Source organism: Sorex araneus, chromosome 1 (genome assembly GCF_027595985.1).
Source record: "Sorex araneus isolate mSorAra2 chromosome 1, mSorAra2.pri, whole genome shotgun sequence".
In the NCBI taxonomy this organism is placed as follows: Eukaryota; Metazoa; Chordata; class Mammalia; order Eulipotyphla; family Soricidae; genus Sorex; species Sorex araneus.
Window position 1 is genome coordinate 39,256,353 of NC_073302.1, and position 16,811 is coordinate 39,273,163.

Genomic DNA, 16,811 nt, shown 5'->3' on the forward strand with positions numbered 1-16,811 from the left:
TCACCCAGGCATAGCCAGGAGTAACCCCGAGCACAGAGCCAGGAGTAAGCTCTGAGAATATCTAGGTATGCTTCCCATTCCCTGAAAAAAAGAGAATAAATCATAAGCATTCAAACAAGAGTCATTCAGATTGCTAGAGAAAATCACTTTCCCTGGTAACTATTGCCTCTAACTAGAAACTGGTTTTATTATGACTTAATCCCATTTAAAATGATTTTTTGTAAAGAGCCAACAAAGGGTTTCTATATAAGTGGTGGTTTAACTAATTCAGATTCAAACATCTAATCCTAGGCTTAGGGTTGTGATAGTATCTGAATCCTTCAGACATTAGTCTAAGTAACTAGAACATCTGCTAGCTTTTGACAAGTTTTAAAAAATAGTCTGTAAAAAAATAGATAACAAAAAAAATACAGAATGAGCTATGGACCCTGATGCAAGAGGCCTAAAGAAAAACAGAAACAACTCCCAGACCCAGATTTTTGTATTCGGTTTTGCAGTGTAGGACATCCTTCCCCAATCCTTAGAACAATTTCGCCCTTTCTAGGAATGATGGCAGGGCTCAGAGGTTTATGACAGAGTGTCCATTCCCTAGAGTGCAGTCAGTGAAAAGCAGAACAATTTTTATAGAACTTGAAGTAAGGGGTGCTCTAGGTTCCCTTAGTAGTCTAATTAAGATGGGGCTTGGGTAAAGTAATCTTGAATAGTAGAGGCCATGAGAAGAAACTCAGAGAAAACATGGCTGCTGCCATCATATAAGAAAGGACTTCTTCTCTGCTTCTGCCCCATCCCTTTTAAGGACTCAAGTCCAGAAAATGGGATTTAATGCAGATCCAAAAAATGCATACATAGCTCCAGGTAAGAACAAGTCCTCTGTGACTTACAAATGGAATTTTTCCTCCCAAATAGGATTCAGATTTCCAAAAATAGTCTTGGTGCGCTTCTTGGTTTTGCCCACTTGCACAGTCACGTATGGGTCACTGGATCCTGTCTTATCCTTGGCTTGAAGGCCCTGGGCACACATCACTGCAACCCAAACATACATTCCAAGAAGTCAGAAAATCTCCATCACACTACTCATTGTTCTTAGAGCAGCCTCCGTGCACTTGCACAGGAATCCTAATCTCACTCCCCACACTCCTTGCTCCTAGGCCATATCCTTGAAGCCTAGCTCAAGAATTCAATCTCCCCACTTGAGTCCTGAGTGACCATTTACTCCTACATATGGATCCTTATTCCCTGTGATTCATGTAAATTTTAGCCACACCCATCCACATAGAAAAACACTGTTTAATTGTTCTCTAATCTGCATTCCTTTGCCCCACTCCAGCTCTTATAATATCATACTGTTAACCAAGACAAGAATATCAGGTTGTCACCAAATCTTTCTATCATCACTCAAATTGCTGTTAGGTAGCAATCTTGCTTCTCCCAGCATACCCTGTACCAGGGTACAAGATAGGGGCAATGAATAATGAAGCCCTCCTTAATCCTCTCCATTCTAACACTTCATTCTTCCTAGCACCCTGATCCCTCACACTTCTGCCTCAGACTCCTTTCCGTAATCTCACCAGTGATAGTAATCTTGGCTGACCATTTGGAGGTGCCATCCAACACACTCTGCTTCACAGTCTTCATCTGTTGCACATGGGCAACTTTGCTCACAGTGAACACATCTCGGATAACTTCAAATATTTCTGGCTTATTTCGTTCTCGGATCTTCATGCGATCCTTCATGGCCATGATAATGTTCTGAGTCCGGTCCTCAGCTCCATGTTTACAACTCTTCTCTGCAGCCCCTACAAGATGATTAAAGAAGAAAACAGGGCTGGTCAGACTACTTACTGGATTCAGGGTAAGGCTAAGGACTGGTGTTTAGGAGAGATCAATGAGCATTTTAGAAGTTTAAGATGATTGGGATACTGTTTGGAAAAGTTAATCACTCTGTGGCATACTGGAGTTTAATATTTGACCAGAAGAATTTAAATCACAACTCTCTGGGTTGAGCACATGCTTTCCAAGTAGGAAGGCAGGGTTTGACTCTTAGTACTAAATGGTACTCCAAATATCAAGAACATCCCTTAAGCACCAACATTTGTGACCTGAAAGCAAAAAAAAAAAACCTACTAATGATTATCTCAGTTATCAAAGAAGGGCAGTAAATGGGCATGAAAACTCCATCAATACTAAGAAAATGCCAAGTTATTGATACAAATCTCAGGATTTCATCACAGCACACATTTGGGTTCTTTCCCAAAGCTGAGATGCCTTTAATCCCCCAAAATAAACAGACCTGGGATTCCAAATCTTGATTCCACCACTCCTAATTGAGCAAACATATTCTTCTAAGAATAGAAAATGGCACTAATCTCAGGATTGTAATATTTGTTATATAGTATATGTAGCACAACATTTGGCATTCAGTAGATTCTCAATAAATAGTTCCCCTCGTTCCCACCATCTTGCTATCCTTGTAGGACAAAGAGCCATCTTCACTAATCATTGTCCCAGAGAACTCAGCTCAGAAGCTATCAGGTTTTCTTTGCTCTCTAAGGATAAAGGTAGAATACAGATAACTTCAGCGTATTCTACCATCCAGTCTTAGAACTGAGGACGTCTCTCCTTCACTGGCCCTGCTGACTACTTCTTCTGTCTCCTTAGTTTCCAAAGACCTTTATTACAAAACTTGGATCAAAAATAATGACCGTCATCTGTGTTCTAGTCATGGATAGAAGTAAGCTGACAGAAAGATATTGCCTTTTACAATGTGCTTTATAGCAGTGTTTCTCAACCAAGTCCATTTGGCTTCCTAAATTCCCCCAAGGTATTCCAAGGAGACCATAGGCCAAAAATCACATGAATAATGAAGGAGGGGAATAAGACTGGATGGTGGGGGAGCAGGAAGAGGGGAATAATCTTCAAAAGGTTGAGAACTGCCTTATAGTAGTCTTTAGCACAAGATATTTTCTGATAAATGAAAAAAGACCTAGGTTACATCTACTCTGTTTATTTGTTTGGGGGCCATACCTGGTTATGCTCAGGGAACCATATGCAGAGCTGGGGACTGAACTTGCATGGGATAAGTGCTTTACATACTGTACTATCTCTAGCCCCGCTTTGCCCCTTAACACATTCCATGCAATGCTACTTTTTTGACTTGAGACTTCACTGGAAGTCCTCAGAGAAGATGAACACATTAACTATATAATACAGCATTATATAAGGTCTCCAGCAAGCAGTCAATACAGATGTTAAGGCTCAGAAATTAAAGAAAGGGCCTGCCATTGACCCTTTATTGTGGGGTTGGGAAAAATCATTATCAGAATTTGTCTTAAACAAATCTTTTCAGAGTTCTGTTTCTTCTACTGACTTTGTTATATTTATCCTTCATGTCTACCATAGCCATGTCATTGGTGTCAACCTAGAGCTTCTCTAGGAAGGGCATTTAAATTGAACAATTCTTTGAGAATTCTCCCTGGGCCCCTTTGATTATTTTTTTCTTCCCTTGGATAATGAAGAGCTTATGACTCTAAAGGGCGTCTTTATTTCTCTTCCCACAATCTTGAAGTTTTAATTCTCTGGCTTGAATCTTACACCAAGGGGACCTAAAGAGCAAAGAAAATATTTTCCCATAACCCTCAGCACTAGTCTTCCTGGGGTCTAGCCATAGCACTACAGACCTGGCAAGCAGAATACAAGGGAGTAAGAATTTCTAATACTTGGGCCAGAGAGATAGTACAAAAGGTAAGGCACTTGCTTTATAAGCAACCAACTTGGGTTCAATCCCTGGTATCAAATATGATCTCCCAGTCACCACTAGCTGTTATCCCTGAGCATAAAGCAGGAGTAAGTCCTGAACACAGTAAACATAGCCCCCAAAACCAAAGCCCCCCCCAAAAAAATTTGTAATACTAATATCTCCTTTGACAGAAACTTTTACTTCCCCCTCCTATTTTCCCTATTACATGATGGCAGCATAGATCATATATTTAGCCAGGACCTTGGGGCCTAGAATATTCTCCTCCTGGATCCCTGTCTGATGGATGTAGAGTTACTGTTCCTGGTACTTGTCTAAAGCTTCACCTATAAACAAGTAATGAGGGTCAATTTCCTAGGGTCTAAACTTTAGGAAGTTCTTCTGTGAAGCCTAGAACCTCACAGAACCCTAATAAGCTCTAGTCCTTCATAACATATGCTTTAGTCATTTCAGCAACATGGTCATTATGGTATATACACTATTCAAGAGCAGTCTCTGAGATCATCTGAACCCTGGAAGATAGTCTATTTACATCAGAGAGCTACAAAAAGTTGAATAAATTTTTCCTGAATGTTTTTAAGAGAGTGCCTTAAGATCTGTTTTGGGGATGCCACTGCTTTTTGACTCAGGACTCTTGCTTTCTTTAAAAAGAAAAGAACTTAGAAACAGGTAGAATGAAAGAATGACAATTCAGTCATACTATATCTTTGATGCCAGTCTCTTTTGGAGAACTCTGTTGTTCCTCCTCTCCACCCGTCACCCAGCAGGGGTACTTACGCTGTAGGCAGTCAGCATTGAGCAGGTCCTGACACTTCTCATGGCATTTGACTCCACACTCACTGCAGCGCATGCCCTGCCGGGCAATGCCCCAGAGGAGACCTTCACACTCATAGCAGTAGGTCGGGGTGGTGGCTGTCCAGACCTCAAAGTTGTGAGGTGTAGTGCACGAGATAGGGTAGACTAAGGCCTGAAGCGTTTTCTTATACACGTGGGATTTCTGAAAGACATGTACCCCATCACCAACCAGTGACTTTAGATTTCCGATGGAAGATGACATAAGTGAGACCCATGCAGGGCTTTACCTAGTTTCTCTTCATGTAATAGAGATGATATTTTAGCCTGGGTAGAGGCGCCAGGGTAGAGGCTCTTGATTATCCAGAATAGATTTAACCTGAGTGCTGGGTGTGAGCCTTGTCTCAGTATTCATTCGATCTTTCAAAGAAAACAGGTACTAGGCCTAGGCGCACTATAACCCTGAGTATAGTGGCCACATACACAACATCAGACCCAGACTTACCTCAGGTCTTGACCTTCACTTTTCCCTATGTGGAAAACTGAAAACATGTGCTACTTAACCCTTTCATTAATAATGTATGGCTAACATTTTCAAAGTTTCAGTTAGTGTTACTACAGAGTTATCATCAATTATATTCATGAAATCACTTACCAGCTCTTCATCCTTGAGAGAGGTACGTGTAGCCATTGCAGAAGTAATGCCCGCCTTTCGGGACTGGACCAGTGACTGTGAGAGAGACTGTTGTCAGCCATAAATGTCATCAAGGACTGACACAGTCTACAGAGGGAGTTCAGTAACCAAAGCTACTTGGCCATACCTTACAATCACTTATTTTCACTGTCATTCACAGGACTACCTATGTGGAATAGGTAGCAAGTATCTCAGATTAAGATCCGAGACACAAGACCTCAGAGAACATTTTTGTTTGTTTTTTTTTTTGAGCCACACCCAACAGTGAGAGAATATTTGCTTAATGTTAGAATAGCACTTCTCTTGGACCAGAGATAGTACAGTGGGTATAGCACTTGCCTTGTACGTGGCTGACCCATATTTGATCACCAACATCCCATATGGTCCCCTAAGCACTACCGGATGTGACTCCTCTTCCCCCACCCACCCCCACAAAAAAGAATCGCACTTCTTGTCAGGTACCTATCACCTAAAGGGCTTCTTTTCCATTAACTATATGTGGGTTTTCTAACTACAACAACAACCAAACCCTTCATACTTGCAGAAAAACAAAAATAAGAGAAAATGAAAAGTTTATAATTATAGTGGGGCTGGAGCGATAGCACAGCAGTTGGGTGTTCGCCTTTCATGCGGCCAACCCGAGTTCGATTCCTCCGCCCCTCTCGGAGAGCCCGGCAAGCTACCGAGAGTATCGAGCCTGCGAGGCAGAGCCTGGCAAGCTACCCGTGCGTATGGGATATGCCAAAAACAGTTAACAATAAGTCTCTCAATGAGAGACGTTACTGGTGCCCGCTCGAACAAATCAATGAGGAACGGGATGACAGTGATAATTATAGTAAGAAACATGTCATTTAGAATCTGACAATGGGTGTTTGATCATTGTATGACTGAAACTCAAACATGAAAACTTTGTAACTGTATCTCATGGCCATTCCATTAAAAAAAAGAAAAGGGAAAAAAAGAATCTGACAGTCTTGGGGCCGGAGCAATAGTACAGCCAGTAGGGCATTTGCCTTGCATGAAACTGATTGGGGTTTGATCCCTAGCACCAATATGGTCCTCCAAGCATCGTCAGGAGTAATTTCTGAATGCAGAGCCAGGAGTAACTCCTGAGTATTGTCAGGTGTGACCTAAAAAGCACCCCCTCTCCCCAAAAAAGAATCTGACATACATGTACACTGTCATAGATTCATATTCAAGAATCACTGAGAATAATGATTCCATACTATCTTCTAGCCCTTGGTCCCACCCCGTGCTCGCCCAATCCCAGGTAGCTCTTAAAGGACAGCAGCCCAAATGAGTAAGGTACTTGGCAAGTGAAAGGGACAATGTAACCTCAGTCAAAGCAAGAGGAGGTTTAAGTCTGAGAGTATGGGCTGCCCTGCTAAGTCTTTTTTTAACAGAGGAGCATGATATATCTGCCACACTCCTGGAGGTACACATGGTTTCCTGAAGCTGTGGACACTGGAAGGGCAGAGCAGTATCAGGCTAAGCCGGAAAAACAGCTGGAAGCTGGAAGGGGCCGAGCAATGTAGACTCTAACACAGAGGATGGAAAAGAGGTCTGGAGAAACTCACCATAGCCTGCAGGGAAGAGAGCAGAGAAAGGAACAACATGATGTTAAAGCCCTCCCGAAGGCATGAAAACATTCAGAGGCAATTAAGAGGTTTTCCTTAATAGTCAAAATTAGGCAGCATGTCCCAACCCCCTCAGTCTCTACCAACTAAAAGCTGTCTTTAACCCAGAGAGTTGACCAGGTCTCAAGGTTGAGAGCTCCTACTAAAGAAAATGAAATACAGGCAGTGATAAAAGACAGAGGAAGGAAAATAAGAAATAAATAAAATACTATTATCTAATCAGCCACGCAAAGAAAAGCTGGTTAGCAAGAGGGTAGTAGAGGATAGGAAAAAGTAGGGAGAAAATGAATAGACAAAAAAATAAGATGCTAATATAGGGTAATAATAAAGGAATGATGACATAAGGCATATTCATCCAATCAGTTCAATGACAATTGGCAGGAAAGAGGTGCAGAGGAGAAAGGAAGAAAATAAAAGATAAATGGGTGACAATCAAGGAAGGAAAAAAGAACTAAAAATAATTACATAAAGTACTTTCTTCAGTCAAGTAAGGTGGGCAGTTGGTGGTGGTGGTGGGAGGCAGGGAAATAGAACAGAAGACAAAGGAGAAATGGGAAAATGATTAATAGAAAAAAAAGAATAGGAAGAAAGAAAGTAAGAAAATATGACCAGAGATAGAGCACAGGGAGTAAACTGCTTATCTTGACTGCAGCCAACTCTGGTACTGGTTCTCTCTATCCTCCTCCAAAAGAAAAAAAAGGAGGTGAAAGTGTAATAAGGAAAACCCAGTTCTTATTGAAAAACCCAGTTCTTGAACATGCAGCTTTAGAGCTCTAGGAATCTGGAAAAGCTTGGGCCCCATTCCCCTATGCCCCATTCACTAACAAGGCTATGGAAATTTCCTTGACTTGATCCTGCCTCAGGAGACATGACAAAATAGGAGCTTCTGGTCATCCCAGAAGTTCTAGAATCAGTTTCAACAATCCCTAAGCTTGTTTTGTTTCAATTTCACAAATTCTGATCAATTAGCTCTCAGTATCAGACAGTTAAGGCTAAAGGAAAAGTCTAGAAAGCCTAAGTCTTAGGAAACTCACTTAACCCTCAAGGAGTAGCACAAATTATATTTACCACACATTATGCCCAATGACCTAGTAAGAAGAATCTAGTCCCTGGAGTGAAATAACTAGAAGATGACCCCATAGTTCAACTTTGTGGATCCTACAAAGTTCTAGGTAATAGAGTTTGAGCTAATAAAGTACCTGGGATTCTAAGAAGGAACTAGGTAGAATAAAATCCAGCTGAAATTATCACTAAGTCCAAAGGCTTTAAATGACTGATCATCAGACCATCCAGTACATCAGATCAGTACTAGTCCTTGAATTGATACCTATTGTCCTGATGGCTTGTCAAAGCCCAGGGGGGATAGCCCAAGACTGCAGTCTAGGTCTGCATAAGAGCTTACTCACCAAATCACTGACAAGAGGCAGTGGTTTCTTTCTACGCAGATCTGGCATGCTGTCAATGCCATAGAGTCCTCCAGCAGGCCTAAGAGGAGAAGAAAATAAGTCAGGACCTTCAGTCCTGCTTAGAGTTACTGGTAGGTTCAACATCCCAAGTCTCCATTTTCCTTGCTCTCCTCTCTCCAGAGGAAGAATTAAACTTTACCCTTAAGGAGGGTAAGAGATAAAATGAGAAAACTTTTAAAATGGAATGGTAAGCAAAGGAATTTCCTCTCACGGTAATCTTCATTCTTTTTTTTTTTTTTTAATTGTTGTTGTTGTTTGTTTTGGGGCCAAAGCCTGTGGTACTCAGGGATTACTCCTGACTCTATACTCAGGAATCTCTCCTGGCAGGCTCAGGGAACCATATGGGATACTAGGGGTCAAACCCAATTTGTCTGAGTGTAAGGCAAGAGCTCTCCCACTGTACTACCTCTCTGGCCCCAGCAGCCCAACACAGTGCCCTTCATTATTGTCTTCTGTGATTTTAGTCAAACTTTGAGGCTCCTTTTATACCACACTGACCGTTTAAGGGCTCTCTGTTTATATGCAGTAACTTATGCTTCATAAAATAATACTAGAAAATAATGGAGCCCCAAATTGGGTCAAAGCCAGGCAACCTGGGCCAGAGAGAAAGCTTAAAGGGTTTGTATGCAGAAGTTCCAGGTTTTATCCCTAGTTCCAAATTGTTCCCAGAGGACTACTGTGAACCTGTGAATGGCCCCAAGTCTGAGTGGAAAGTAGCCCATGAGTACAATCAGGGGTGTCCCCAAAACCAAAACAAATACAAAGGCAACCTGCTGTGTTGATTTCTAATAAACTGGCCTCTTTTTATCTATTTTTTTTGTTTGTTGGCCACACCCAGTTGTGCTTAGGATTTACTCCTGACTCTGCACTCAGGGATCACTCCTGGTGGTACTCAGGAGACAATATGGAGTGCCAGAGACTAACCCAGGTCAACAGCATTTAAGGCCAGCACCTTACCCACTGTACTACCTCTCTGGTCCCTAAACTGGCTTTTTGATATGAGGTAGTGAATTTTACTTTTAATGAATCTACCAGGCATAACCAAGTTCTATACTTGTAACAACTTCCAAGGACTAAACTGAAGGAAAGGCAAAAAGACAACAGAGAAGCATTTAGAAAACCACTGATGTCTCCATTTAAAAATAGCGTGCATATGTTTCATTGCCATGAATGTATTTTGTAATTGTTAGAAAGTAAGAAAAGTCAAAGTCCTAAAGAAGTTCTGTTCAAAAAGCAACTGGTGTTCTAAGTTTGTAACTAGTTCTAAAAAATACAATATGTACCACTTAAACCTAGAACTTTTTGCACCATAAATGAGTTTTTAACAAGAGAAGGGTAGCTCATTGGTATGAATAAATCTTAATTTAAAAAAAGATACATCATAGGGGCTGGAGCAATAGCACAGCGGGTAGGGCGTTTGCCTTGCATGCGGCCGACCCGGGTTCGATTCCCAGCATCCCTGAGCACCACCAGGAGTAACTCCTGAGTGCAAAGCCAGGAGGCAACCCCTGTGCATTGCCGGGTGTGACCCAAAAAGCCAAAAATTAAAAAAAGATAAATCATAAAATAGTATATTAAGGATGTGTTTGATCCAATCTTTCTTCTTTCTTGGCCACAAGGGAGAGGAGGCAGCTACTAAGAATTCTGATGTCAGAAGGCTTTTGTAAAACAAGGAGAGTATGAAGATCTTGAGAAATAATTGGCAGTGTATGTGGGTTGGAGTGAGGGTGGGAAGGTACTTAAACTCTTTCCTCTCTTAAGAACAGTCAGTCAGTTACAGGCAGCAGTTGAGCAGCTTAAAATGACTCTATGGTGCAATCACATGAGTCTTAAACTCCCAGACAAGATGCAGAGACTGAACTCATAAGGGATGCTACTTATGTCTTGACTTAAGAAGAACAGAATAAATAGGTGACTAATAAGAGTTGAAATAGGAGGTAGTCCAAGGAGTAATCAAATTAGCTACACCAACAATGACATGGAAAGAAGCTATTAAAATATAGGCTTTTTGGAGAATGGGCACTGGTGAAGGGATGGGTTATCAAACTCTGTAAGGGAGAAACATGAGCACAAAAATGTATAAATCTGTAACTGTACCCTCACGTTGACTCACTAATTAAAAATAAACTATAAAAAAAAAATAAAAAAAATAAAAAAAAAATATATAGGCTTTTTTTTCCCTTTCTTTCTAAAAGGTACATCAACATTATGATGAAAACAAAAAAATTCTAGAAATCAGGATGGAGAAATTCCAAAGTCCCTTCCCTGTTTCAAAAGAATCATTTCACAAATCTCTTTTTTCTACCTCTGAAAAATCAGTCTATGTAGTTATATTCTCTTCCTCAGAAAACCAACCAACCTGCAGTGAAACTTCTTCCTTTCCCAAGATCCAATTTATGGAGCTGTCTTCCCTGGTTCCCAGGAGGAAAGCTGAAAGCTCCACAGAAACTACAGAACTCTCACAAGGAATCATCACTTACCCTTCTGGGAGCCACTGGGGCAGAGAAGGATCACCATCATCTGGAATCTTTAAAAAGAGATAAAGTTAGTATCTGGGAAAGATGAGAGATACACTATAGGCTGGGCATAAGCAAGAAAGTAGCAAGCTCTGAGTGTAGGTCACACAATGTAGTAACACAGCCATCTTTATGCCTATACCAATGCTCATCTCAGCTAGGGCAACAATATGCGACTGAAATGAATAGTAGTTTATCTCCCTTCTAAGCAATGGATAGTAAAGAATAAACTCATTGAGATCTGAGTCCTTAAGCTCACTCAGTGTGAGAGTCACCAGAATTTATAACCCCTTTGCAAAGTTCACTGGTGAATGTAACAGTAAGTCAAAGCTAGGTGATGTGTCTATGTAGGCTTTCAAGGATCACTAAAGAAAAGGGACAACTTCATTTTGAAAATGGTTTTCCAGTGACATGCATAAGTTTCTTTGGCTAAGATCCCCCAAAAGTCACACTGAATCTTTTTAGAATTCTATCTCGTCTGATGATTTGCCTTTGCCTGAGTTCTCTGACTCATTGAGTATACTTTACATTTGATAAACTCTATATAACAATAGAGCTCATGGCAGATTTGACATTTGAATTAGCATGCTGGTGAATTTTAAAAGATCTGTGATGAGAAGTTAAAAACTGAGGCACCAAATAATTTAAGTTCAAAATTCAAAAAAAACTATTTTGAAAATAGTTTTTAAAGATTTCTGCATACTTTCAACAAAATTAAGTAAAATAAAACAAATAAATCATGCAGTATACAGAGAGAGGTCCAAAGCTGTCAGGGTTCTCCAAAGAACCAATGTATGTGCTGCTTAGGCTCAACATACCTAGTGCTAGCAAGTCTAGGGTTTCCTACCACCTCTCACCCTTCCACCCAAGAACCTCCCTGAGATTTGGGCTCCATCTAGTTATTCTGGAGCTAATGAGCTCCAAAGCAAGTGAAATGGAAGTAAGCTATATACCCCTGGACTAGGGGTGAAATTTGGAGAGGTGGGAGAAATCATAGATACAAAGAGGTTAAAAAAAGCAGAAAGGGGAGAGGTTAGACAGTTTAATGGGTACTAGAAAGTAAGAGTTTTGCTGGGTCAGCAGTAGGCTTAAGATGGACATTGAAATCAAGACCCTTCTCAGGTTGTCTGTGCTCTTATCAAGCCTCTCTTCCAATGGCTCATAGTTCTTTACCATCCCAGTTCCATTTCATGAGCCTCCTCCCTGCCTCTCAGGGAGGTAAAATCATACCAGAAAAAGGGAGGGTAAGCCTCACAAGGAGCCAGAGGTGACTGAAGTATCCTAAATCTGCTGCTTCTGAGGGGTAGTCTTCCATAAATTATCAGATCCCATCAACCAGGACTCATCCTTCCTCTATGAAGAAATATCGTACTGAGCAAATTTTAATTTACTAGCCAGAATTAGATAGTTGCCAGAAACCACTGATTTAAGGAAACAAAGCCACCAAAAGTCTCCGGACATCAGAGGTTATAGGCCCAGATGATACACATTCCTTGTGCTTAGAAGGGATCTGCAGAAGCCTGAGCATGCATATACAGAGCACTGAAGAAAAGTCAGAGAAGTGAGAATAGTACCTTTAGGAGGTAGTACACTCATAGACACAATGTGTGCCTGACAGAAACACAAGCTGAGATTAAGGCTATAGCATATGTACACACATTCATTTGGTGAGGATTTGATGTTTACTAGGGCTTGAATCACAGGCAAAGAAAACCAGCAGTAACTTTAAGAACCAGTTCTTGCAAGCACAGACCATTGATATATTATGCATTCAACATGGTATAGGCAAACAACATCACAGTTCTACAGAAGCTTGTACTCTTAGAAAGGTCAGGAAGCCTGCTCAGAAACATAAAGCACATTTGCACAAAGGGCCACAGGCAGGAGGCACAAAATGCCTGCAGCAATTCCTGTTCTCAAACACAAAGTACAGAAGCATGCTGGGCGCAGCAAGGAATTTCAGCAGATGCCAGTCTGGAGTAACAGGAAAAAAATGGACACACGCTGCAAAGAAGGGCAATCAGTGTCTAGGGGGTCAAACTGTAAAAGCACACGCATGCTATGTTGAATGTGTGCCAAACCAGCACACATATCTCACACTGTTCCAGGGATTTCTGTAGGAGCACACACAAGCATGGAGCATGCTCAAGAACTGCTTTTGAGAAAAAGGACTATCTGCATGAGCCAAAGCTCAGAGACACAGACCATGCATATACACATATACACAGATGCACAGCCCTTCCCAACACCCAGTGCTTTGGAGGGGTGTGTGTGTGGAAGAGACAACAATAAGGGCCCAAAGAGCCAAAAGCACAACCTGAAGAGTTCCTCGCTTTCCTTCTGCAAGGAGAAAAAAGCAGGAAAAAAGGGCAGAGAGATTAGTAGATTCAGTTCTATTACAGGGAACCCAAAGAAAATGCCAGTTAAATTTCAAGGGACTTGGAGAAGCGGGAGAGGTCCTGTGAACAACTGAAAAATTCATGGAATCTAGCTCTTTCACATCCTGTATTTACTGACCTTTGCCTTTTAATTTGAAATATCCGAGGGTTGCCCAAATATAAGGAAAAGGTCTACCAGGGGATTTTACTTGTTCCTTCCCTCTTCCAAAGTGACCCATATGCAGACTTAGGGCTATAAGTTTTGTTAACATGAACCTTTCAATTAGGCTTTCCAAGCAGAATGATGACAGGATACCTTCCTTCCTCAGGACCTACATGGGCCCACTCTGGATCTGGAATAAGTCCTCAATACCTGAGTAACTGGTGCCCTTTAAAAAAAAAAATCTATACCTGGAAGAACCCTGTAAAAGATATCTCCAGTAATACCACAAGAATTATACCACAGGAGAACGTAAGAATTTTATCCATAGAAATGTATATAGAAGAGGACTAGAATTCTTGTTTCAGGGAAATGGGACCTTAATTCTTACCCCTAAATATATAAACACCATTTTGCCACTTGATATGAAGACAATTTATGCTTGAAATCCAACAACTCTTTAAATATGCATCCAGTTGCACAGAGAAAGAAAAGTTAACATTTTTCCAACTGGCCAGCAAAGAATTTGGCAAATGTATTCAGAGAGAAATAACTGGACATGTTCTACACCTTTTAAAGCCATTTCCCATTTAGCTAACCATTTCGATATCTATCTTAAATTTAGTGCCTGACCCAATGACTGGTGTTTTCAGCCCTTTTCATTTTATAGTGTAGACTTGACCAGGTGCTTGCCCAACAAGTCCAGACTGTAAATTATATTAAGTCAAATTAAGACCTGAAGTTGTGGCTAGCAAGGATGCTCGATAGCTTTGAACTCTGGGGAATCTGTAGATTAATGGCCATCACCCTAAGTAAAATCACTATGGTCTGAATTTTAAATCTCTGATTAAAATCAGGACTGATTATCCAATCCAGAATAGTACAAAGAGGACTGATTATCCAATCCAGAATAGTACAAAGAAAATGGATTTTTCCAGAAGGACCCAAGCAAGCTATGTAGATGAATAATAAAATATAGAGATCACTTCTTTCCTATTCATCAGAAACTACGCTGCTTTCTAGGCCACACATGCATAGGCACAGGGCTTCCTTCTCCAGCCATAGAGAATGGTCCAATAGCTCCCAATTTTCTATCCCTTTCTTTTAAAGAACCACTGATGTAACTGGAGAACTAGAAACTAGAAACTAATACATTCCTAATTTTTTAAGCTACTTCTGATTTTCTTTCATACTTGAAAGAAGAGTGAACTCAAGGATTTGAATCTTCTTTAAACACTTGAGCTCCAGGAAGATGGTTAAAATAAAAAAAACACTTATGGAAATGAAATGATTGTCTCTTCTCCATCTATTCCTCACATCCCACACAGGATTATTCCCTTGAAAAATAATATGAGGAGGGCAGAAAGATAGTACAAGGGCTAAGGTGTAAGCCCAGTGCTCTCACGGTAGGGTCCTCATATCACCACATCCTACTGAGAATAACTAGGGGGGAGGGCTCCCTGAGCACCACTTGGGAGGTCTTCACCCTCAAAAGAAAACATGCAAAATAATTTTTAAAAACAACCAAAATATAACCACTTTAATTGACCCTGTGGTTCAGATTTTGAATGTTTCTTGGGGTCAGTGCAATAGTACAAGATGTTGGGTGTTTGCCTTGCATGCAGCCAACCTAGATCCAATCCCCCAACACCCCAATTGGTCCCCTGAGTCTACTAGGAGTGATCCCTGAGCATAATGGGGTATAGCTCCAAAACAAAAAGTTTCTCTTTTTCATTATCTTAATACACTGCACACAAATGAAAGTTACTTTGATCTTGCCCTTTCTTTCTTGGAGTTTTCTACAAAGCTTAAAGAATGAAAGCCAAATCTCTTAACAAGATAGTCCAGGTTTTCCATGACCTGACTGCTCATATCTACTAAACAAGTTTGCTTTACTCTTATGACTTAGTTGAAATTTTAATACCTAGTGAAAATATCTGCTTTCCTTTTAAAGGCATAATCAGGTACTTCTCAACCTTTGTCATATTTCTATGTGTGAACTTCTATGTCAGGATGTTGCTAGTACTGTTTTATTTAAATTATTTGTATAAACAATGGGCCCTGACTAAGTATCCCTTTACACACCATGAATTTGTTTTTTTTGTTGTTGTTGTTGGTTTTTTGGGGTCACACCCGACGATGCACAGGGGTTATTCCTGGCTCTTCACTCAGGAATTACCCCTGTCGGTGCTCAGGGGACCATATGGGATGCTGGGATTATAACCCGGGTCGGCCGCGTGCAAGGCAAACACCCTACCCGCTGTACTATCGCTCCAGCCCCACCATGAATTTCTTAAGAACAAGCATTAACATTTGTAGCATTGAGAATTTAGCACATCACTTATATGCAATAAAAAGAACCTCCAATTTTCAGAACTTAGAAAATAACAGTTCTTTAAAGTTTGTCCATATCTAGAGAACAGATCTCTTAGAAAGCAGTCTGTACCATTTTCCAGATCTCAAGGAATTTCTATCCTAGTTGTTCAGTTTGTTCTGTTCACTGGACATTTAAAAAGCAAAAGCAAAAAACAAAAGAAATTATTAAAAATCAAACATTTTGTGCAGACTAACATCCTAAAATGCCTTCAGATTTTTTCACTCAGATTTAGTTTTCAGTTTTAGTGTTACAGAATTCTACCTTTGCAGGAAATAACTCCTAAAAATAATCTCTCACAAAGAGTTTATGTTATGAGGTAATGACATATTTCCTCTCACTATCAAAACAATTTGCGGAGGGGATAGGGATACAGCTCAGATGTAAAGCTCTGCATGTCAGGGAAACTGAGTTTGATCTCTAACAATGAATAAAGAAAACTGAGGAGCAGAGAAGAAGGTAATGAGAACAGAAAAAAGGAATGCAGAAATGAACAATCTTATGAGCTTCTGGGTAGCTCAATGTCAAAATGCCTGCTTTGTAAGTTTGAGGCTTAGAATTCAACCCCAAATGTTGCTTGAGATCCTCAGCAGGGCAACAGTATATGATCCCTGGCATATCATAGCCTGTTGTGTACAAGCACTACAACTAAAAATAACGAGCCTGCAGCCAGGTGTGTGACCCCTCGCCATGAGCACATGTGATAAACACAACTAAAGAGTGAGGTGTCCAGAGAATGGCAATATAACGTATGCATCTCCAGTCATTGCAACAAAAAGAACAAAAAGGTGGGAGGGGGAAATTTTAAAACAAGAAATAATATTCTTTTAAAAAATCTTAACTTCAGGGGCTGGAGAGATAGCACAGCGGGTAGGGCGTTTGCCTTGCACTCGGCCGACCCGGGTTCAAATCCCAGCATCCCATATGGTCCCCTGAGCACGGCCAGGGGTAATTCCTGAGTGCAGAGCCAGGAGTAACCCCTGTGCATTGCCAGGTGTGACCCAAAAAGCAAAAAAAAAAAAAAAAAAAGAGTTTCCATT

At 40.7% G+C, this 16,811-nt stretch overlaps 1 protein-coding gene across 2 annotated transcripts in view; it reads right to left on the reverse strand.

The window, feature by feature from the left end:
- The window catches only part of UNC13B (unc-13 homolog B), a 223,837-nt gene that overhangs the window by 27,667 nt on the left and 179,359 nt on the right, over positions 1-16,811 (reverse strand). The window contains exons 3-9 of one of the 2 annotated variants that reach the window (XM_055136348.1): positions 13,177-13,199; positions 10,824-10,870; positions 8,284-8,362; positions 5,202-5,276; positions 4,532-4,751; positions 1,569-1,796; positions 882-1,023 (exon numbers count right to left, since the gene is read on the reverse strand). In XM_055136348.1, the coding sequence (XP_054992323.1) occupies positions 882-1,023; positions 1,569-1,796; positions 4,532-4,751; positions 5,202-5,276; positions 8,284-8,362; positions 10,824-10,870; positions 13,177-13,199 (814 nt within the window). The remainder of the gene's footprint in view (positions 1-881; positions 1,024-1,568; positions 1,797-4,531; positions 4,752-5,201; positions 5,277-8,283; positions 8,363-10,823; positions 10,871-13,176; positions 13,200-16,811) is intronic. The other variant, XM_055136355.1, reaches the window with a different exon arrangement.